Below are 8050 nucleotides of genomic sequence, written 5' to 3' on the forward strand. Positions count from 1 at the left end.
TCATGTTTGGTAAGGTGGAGGGTCAGAGAAAAAGAGGAAGACCCCCAGTGAGATGGATTGGCCAAGTGGCAGCATCAATGGACTCAAGTGTGGCAACAACAGTGAGGTTGGCCCAGGATCGGGCAGTGTTTCATTCTGATGTGCATAAGGTCACTATGGCTCGGTAGTGACTCGATGGCACCTAACAACAACAACAGGGCATACTAGAACGGCTCCATCGGGGTCCCACGATGTGAAGCAGACTGCCACATCTTTCTCCCGCTGGAACTGAGTTAACACAAATTGACTTGAAAGCCACATCTCTGGGTTCTTCTCTCTGGGGATGAGATTCACTTCATCAGTTTTTCAGATTAGATCTGACCAGTGTCTCTGGACCCCCGATATTTGTATAGTTGGTATATACACCTGTTATCCTAACACCATCCACATCCCAGTGTACCCTTGTGCTTTCTAATCACCCAGTACAACAAACAAGTCCCCAAAGTCTGCAAAGACAGCATGGGTCCTCAGATGTATTAACGTCAGGCTTAGCCTGCACCTAGACATATCCAGATTGAGGAGAAGTATTTTCACTGATCAAGTTCATGGCTTAGGGGCCAGTCCTTTATGATGACCCATACTAAACCTTCCAATCCTTCAGTTTCACAAGTTTTTGTTTTGTTTTCCTTATTTTCATTGATTAAGAGCTTCCTGATCAATCGTTTTCTAAATTCCTTCTTCAGTATATTTAATCTCAACCATATGACTTCTCGGGTCAATTTTAGACTTCAAGTAAGAGCAAAGGCCAAGAAAGTATTCTAGTTTAGAGTCCACTGAAGGTCATCAATGGCACAAAAGGTTGGTGATTTGAGCCTACCCATTGGAACCATTGAAGAACGGCTTAGTGATTTGTTGCTATCAAGATGACAAGAAAATCCTATGATGCATTTCTGCTCTGAAACACTTGGGGGTCACCATGAGTCAATGGGTTTATTTTTCTTTTCTCTTTTGAGGGTCATCACATAAAAGTTGGATGTCTCCTGTCACACGGGACCTAGAGAAGAGTGTTATACTTGGAAAAGTAGAGTGTCATCAAAAGGAAGAGGATGATTGGATAGACACGGTAGTTGCCCACACACAGAAATGATTGTGAGGATGGCACAGGGCTGAGAAGTGTTTTGTTCTGTTGCACATGGGAACCAACTTGACGTAACGGCACCTAACAATATCTCCTCCACTGGATTTGTTTGTCTGAAACCATGCTGTGATACTTGTTGGTTTACTTTCTCCAGCACGGGGACAAAGTCTGGCTCCATTTGAATGTGCAGAGAGCATTCTTCAATTTAAAAATCGCTGATGAATGCAGTTAGTAATATAACACAACTGAATCCAGCATAAATGCTCAGAAGGCAGTAGAAGAAACACAGGCCCTATCACGTTGGTCTGGAAGAAAGACGGGGCACCCTGCTTCTGTAAAGGCTCATAACCACAGAAACCCTATGGGACAATTCCCCTGTGTCCTGTAGTCGGAGTTGAATTGATAGCAATGGGTTTGTTTGGGGATCAAGTTACGCAGTGGAGGAAGAAATAATACAACTTTTGTAATTTCATGGACACTATATGGCTAGAGTCATCTGGAAGAGCTTTGATTTAAAATGCTTTACACATCAAGACCCTCGTAGATCTGTTCATATCTGTCAGTAGGTGAGTCTCAATGTAGGGTTTGAAAATATGGTCACCACACAACAACTACCTTAATTGGCCTGTCCTTGTGTAGCGCTCTGTAGGATAAGTACTGTACTGCAAGGTTGCTTTGAACCACAAGGTCAGTGATTCATGCTCACCAGCTGCTCCTCAGAAACCATACACAGGTTTGCCGTGAGTCAGAACCGACTTGATGGCACCTAACAACAAGAGCTAAGTAATTCAGTTGTATTAGGCGATTGTACCATCCAAATGTGCAGTAGTAGATGCCATTTTTTAAAATGTCTTTTCTTTTATTACCATCTTATTTTTGAATTGTAAATATGTGGTTATTGTTGTTAGGTGTTGTCGAGTTGGTTCCGGCTCATAGCAACCGTGTATAGGGTTTTGGAGAACATAAATCTTCAAGGGAGCAAAAAGTCTCACCTTTCTCCCTCGGACCTACTGCTCGGGGTTTGAACGGCCAACGTTATGGTTAGCAGTCCAGTGTTTATCCTATAGAGCCCCCAGTGTTCACATGGTATAATAGAAGTAGTAAAACATGTGGTCATGTCTACCATCTTCACACATACAGTTCATGTTTCATTTGAACTCATCAGCTACCTGCGGGAAAGTTCTTGAACGTTACTCAATTCCTAAGGGACGTCTTGAAGAGTTCCTTCCGGAAGTTTCGGGTTTCCACATCAGAAGATCCTGCTTGAGTGAGTTAATGAATCCAATACATGAAGCCCGAGCTACCGGGGCAGGGACCTACCTTGAGGTTTGGGCTTGGTCAGTTTCCCACAAGGCTTGGAGATGGTGACGATCTTCTGGCAGTCAGCATTGTGCAGGGCTCGCTTCAGGCTGCCGGTTCTGGTCTTCAGGGCTGTGTTTAGGTCACATTCTCCCCAGGCCTGGAACTGGTATTTGCACTCCGCTAAGGGCAAGAGGAGATCAAACAGAAATCTCTGAGAGATCTAATTGGACCAGCAGGACACCAAAGACACAGGTGTGTCCTCCATGTTTGATTTTGTTCTCCACATGTGATTTAAGAAATCACAGAGAGACCCCAGATGTCCTGCACCCAATTTCCCACCACGGTGACATCTTGTATAATGCCCACACAATGTCCCAACCAGGAAATATCAATACAATCCAAAGAACCAGCTCAGGTCTCACTGGTTTAATATTCATGTTTGTGTGTATGTGCATTTAGTTCTATGCAGTATTATCTGGAGGTCTATGTAATCATAGATATATGATATCTCAGGGAAGACAGAGAGCATTTCTACCACAAGGATCCGCCAGGCTTCCTCTGCCAACCACAGCGCTCTCCTGCTCCTAGTCAGGATGAATCTAACAGAATCACAAACAAGGGGTCTATCCTCCTTCATTACATGAGGGTTAGATCAGGAAATAGGAAAGGTGACCAGAAACCTGCCAGGTAGCTATTCTAAACACAGGTCTACCTGATGGGATTGGAGTCTGTGCATTTGCAGCATTCCCAAGCAGCACAGTAGGACTGAGAAAGGGAGAAGGGTGTGAACCCACCTTAACCCTGGAAACCACTTATCTGTACTCTATCCCTATAATTTTGTCCCTTCAAAACTGTTATATGATTAAATATCGCTCGCTGTCTACTACCTTTTGAGATTTGCTTTTCCCTCTATAGCATCCCTGAAGTACATTCAAGTCTCTGTATGTTGTCCCTATTGGGCACCTTGTTACTGCTGAGTAGGGCTACACATAGGAACCCTGGTGGCACAGTGGGTGAAGCACAGGACTCTTAACCAAAGGGTCGGTAGTTTGACACCAGCCATGAGTAGCAATATGGGAGGAAGACATGGCAGTCTGCTTTCATAAGGGTTCACAACTACTCTGTTCCACAGGGTCGTTATGAGTTGGAATCGACTCTGTGACAATCAGTTTGGTGGGGTGATTGTGTGTCTGTGTGTGTGTTTGTGGGTTTTTTGTACTGCTTTACATGACCCAAGCCTTGGTATTTTCAATAACCTCATACGCATGCGAAAGCTGGGCAGTGAATAAAGAAATGATGCCTTTGAGTTATGGTGTTGGAGGAGAATATTGAAAGTGCCATGGGCTGCCAAAAGAACCAATAGATCCCTTTTGGAAGAAGTGCATCCAGAGTGCTCCTTTGAGGCCAGGATGGCCAAACTTCGTCTCTCATACTTCAGACATATTGTCAGGAAGGATAAGTCACTGGAGAAGGAGATCATGTTTGGTAAGGTGGAGGGTCAGAGAAACAGGAACACCCCCAGCAAAATGGATTGGCCAAGTGGCAGCATCGATGGACTCAATCATGGCAACAGTAGTGAGGTTGGCCCAGGACCGGGCAGTGTTTCGTTCTGTTGTGTCTAAGATGGTTAGGGGTCGGTACTGACTCGATGGCACCTAACAACAACCCCTTCCAGCAATACATAAGTGGCCTAGTTTCTCATCATTTTTATGATTTGGTGCTAGCACTATTTGTTTGTTTGTTTGCAGCCATTCTGATAGGTTATGTAGTGACATGTCATTGTGATTTGAGTAGGATAAGGGCTTAACTGCAAACTTGGCTTGAACCTCAAGGTCGGCAGTTCAAACCGGCCGATTTTCACTCTTCAAAAACACTATACAGGGTAGCTGTGTGTCAGAAACAGCTTGATGGCACTTAACAACAACAATGACTAATGAGGATTCCTGGTGTGGCACTGTTGATTCAGCACTGGACTGCAAATCACAAGGTCGGCAGTTCAAACTCACCAGGTGCTCCTGGGAACCCTACACAGAAATGCTATCAGTCAGAACCAACTAGTCAGCACTTAACAACAACAATGACTAATGAGGGGTCCTGGTGTCACGCTGTAGGATAATCAATGGACTGTCAGCTACAAGGTCAGAGTTCAAATCCATCAACCATACCTTGTAAGCCCTATACACGGTCACTATGAGTCAGAACAGGTCTTAAACCCAACAACAATGGGGAGCGAAAGAAGACCCGCTGGCAGACTGGGTTATTTGTTGGACTTTTAACTGAAAAGTCAGCAGTTTGAACTCACCAGCCATTCCTTGAGAGAAAGATGAGGCTGTCTGTTCCCTTAAAGCCTTGGAAACCCCAGGGAGCAATGCTAGCCTGGCCTAGAGGGTCCGTAGGAATTAAAGTCGACTTGATGGCAATGGACTGGTCAGTTAATGACTCATTAATGACGTTGAACATTTCCCATGTATGTATTTTCCATCTGCATATCCTCCTTAGTGAAATGCTTCTAAGTATCTTTGCTCGTTTTCAATTCAATGTTTCATTTTTTTTTAATGTGCATTTTGAGAGTTCTTTATCATTCTAGATCTGAATTCTTTCAGACACACGTTTTTGATCATTTGTCAGTGGGTCTTCAAGGTGTGTCATTGAGAGTCAGAGATCAGATGCATCTGGATCCACCACGTCTTCACTCTGTCCACACACCCCAAAGATTATGGAGGGGTAAAGACATGCATGTGCAAACCCATACTCCTTCTTCCATGCCCTGGGGGCCACAGTGCATGTCTACAGAACAAAAGGAGGCTATTTGGGGTTCTGTGTCCTACTACGGTTAAAAAGTTCAGAATATGGGGAAAAAAAAAAAGAGGTTCATTTTGTTTCCAAAAGGTGGAAGAGGCCAGGGTGGGACTGGCTATCATCAGTGAGAAAAATCCCATTATTGTCAAGCAGAGTTCAGTTCATAGAGATCTTATAGAACAAAGTAGAACTTCTCCACAAGGATTCTACAACTGTCCATCTTTAGAAGACAGCCTCATCTTTCTTCCACAGAAAGCCTGGTTGGAACCGCTGACCTTGCAGTTAGCAGTCCAACCCCTAACCCACAATGAGAGAAAAGTCTATGAGATGTAGCCATGACCAGACCTCCTGGAATTGACAAGTAGCTCTATGAACCAGTGTGGAGAAAGAGGAACAGGTCAAAAGACAGTGCCAGGGAGAGAGGAAGACATGGCGAAGGGAGGGTGCAAATAGGAAATGGGAGAAAGACAACAAAGGAACTGAGAATGGAAGAATAAAAGGAGGTTAGGGTTAGATCAATAAATGCTATTAGAGGGATTGAGGGGATAGCTCATGCTCCCATTGGGGAAGGTGGTGGTTCTCAATGAGTGGCCATTTTTCCCTCAGAGGACCTTTGGCACCACCTGGACCCACTGCTAGCTGTCTGATTGATGAGTGGTGGGATGCTACCGGAAGTGGGCAGAAGCCAGGGCTGCTGCTACACACCCTACAATGTACAGAGAGGCCCTCACAACAAACAGCTATCTGCTCCAAGGGTCAGAAGCCCCGGGGTCATTTTATGTCAGATCAAATAAACTATCTTAAACAAGTAGTAGTTGTCGTTGTTATGTGCCGTCAAGTCGGTTCCTACTCATAGTGACCCCATATATAGGGTTTTCAAGGAGCAAATGGTGAGCTTAAACCGTCAACCTTGTGGTTCAAACTGCCCTTGCAATCCAATGCATTAACCCGCAGTGGTACAGCAGTAGTCAACTTTAAAAAAGCATTTCATGGAAGAAACAGAAAATAATCTGAGTGGAAGAAAGTGTCAGTGGGACAATAGGCCGGACGTACCTCCAAATTGCTTTTTCCAGTTGCAAGGGATCTTGCAGCGCTGAGTCTTCATGGTTTGCTTGCACTCGGCACCAGTCCGGGTGCCCTCCCTGGTGCCCAGTCCACAGTCCCCGCTGGTGGGCACACACACGCTCCACTGCCACTCCCCACAGTCAGACTTCTTCACTTTTTTTTCTGGAAGAAATGATGGAGAAATCATCAGCTTGCAGAGCATGCTGGAACTCCTAGGTACATCCAAGGCCATTCCTGAACACCTTATTTACTAGGTCAATTCTTTCTACCTCAGTGCCCAGTCAATGGGAGGAAGCTGACAGTTGTTACCTGAATGACTGAATCCCAAAGTCACCAGAAGACGGGAGAAGGAAAACAGAAAGAGCTAGAACTAATACGAATGGCCCTCTTTTTATGGATCAAGGACTGTGCTAAGTGGTTTGCCTGGTTCTATAGAAGAGATGGCCAAAAGCAGAATGAAAAATGCAATCAATTAGAAATAAAAATTGTTTCCGTAACCAATCAGTGTAAGTCAGTGCTTCCCTTCTCATCTTGTAGAAGAAATGTCATGATGGAAAAATGGTGGACTCAGACGCCCGTTTACTGAGAGGATTGGGAAGGTCATTTATCTTCTCTGGGCTTCAGTTGCTCCTCTGTAAATCTGAGATTTAAAATCTGCTTTGTGGGGGTTTTTTTGAGGGTTTTTGAAGGCAATGTAAATAAAGCATCTGATTTCTGGTTAATGTTCCTTACAGCATTCTGTACATGGAAGCTACCAATGTAGTCATCATCTTCCTGAGAATCAGCACGCGTACTCCAAGATTACAGTGGGAGGAAATGAAAGGGAACATTCAGGGCTCTCTAAATACTTAGAAGGAAAGAAGACAGGAAGGAAGAAAAAAAGAAAGAGAGGAGCAGAGAAGGAAGAAGACAAAGAAGAGTGTCAAAAAAGGAAGATAAATGGTAGGGAGGGAAGTAGGATTAAAACCAAGTCAGCGGGCTGGACATGCTCCATCTTGCTGTCCAACCTTCTGCTTACCTGGCTTCTCTTTCTTCCCTGCTTCCACATTGTCCACAGCTGCCAAGATGAAAATGAATGCCAAGATGGCAGCTGCAAATTTTCGACGCTGCTGCTGGTCCTGCTGGGACGGCATTCTTGGGATAACAGAGAGACAGAAGAAAGCAATGTCAATCCAAGTCCAAGAGAAAGGGCTCATTGAAGTCCTTCATGAAGGGCGCCATGCCCCGTTCCTGGACTATTAGGACTCAGGTGGGTTCACATCAACTGACTTGGACAGAATTTTATTTTTTCTCTCCAACAACCACAGAAAGAATGGCTCCTGTGCAATCAATCATGTATTCACCGTCAAAATGTACCAGTTCTCCATGTGGGCATCTGCTAAGTGTGACAAAGGTGTGATGGAAGAGAAAGTTCTTTGGAGACGTGATTTTGAGCTGTCTGTCAAATGTAAACTCCTGATGACTCCCACAAGTGAGCAAGGTGTTGAAGTCCACACAGATCATTTAAATGGGCACACTAAATGGACTACCCACCCAGTGATGAAAAGGCTTCAAAAAATTCAGGGAAAAGTGGGATGAAAAGATAATGGAGCTTCTTGATGAGCTTTTTGAAGCCCTTTCATGTATGTTTTCTATTTATCTCATATGCATTATTAATGACCAACAACTGTGACATTTTTATGCTTCTCTAGGATCATCATTATTGAAGTGCTGGAGTGGCACTGTAGGATAAGCAAGATCAGCGGTTCAAACCCACTAACTGCCCCT

The 8050-nt window shown here is 44.4% G+C and overlaps 1 protein-coding gene across 1 annotated transcript in view; it reads right to left on the bottom strand.

Moving 5' to 3' along the window:
• PTN (pleiotrophin) overlaps positions 1-7417 on the bottom strand; it is a 31991-nt gene extending 24574 nt beyond the window's left edge. The window contains exons 1-3 of the mRNA XM_006861161.1: positions 7302-7417; positions 6272-6445; positions 2438-2599 (exon numbers count right to left, since the gene is read on the bottom strand). Of these exons, the coding sequence (XP_006861223.1) occupies positions 2438-2599; positions 6272-6445; positions 7302-7416 (451 nt within the window). The 5' untranslated portion in view covers position 7417. The remainder of the gene's footprint in view (positions 1-2437; positions 2600-6271; positions 6446-7301) is intronic.
• Between the last annotated feature and the right edge of the window lie 633 nt (positions 7418-8050).

This window comes from Chrysochloris asiatica, unplaced genomic scaffold (assembly GCF_000296735.1).
Source record: "Chrysochloris asiatica unplaced genomic scaffold, ChrAsi1.0 scaffold00041, whole genome shotgun sequence".
Taxonomy (NCBI): Eukaryota; Metazoa; Chordata; class Mammalia; order Afrosoricida; family Chrysochloridae; genus Chrysochloris; species Chrysochloris asiatica.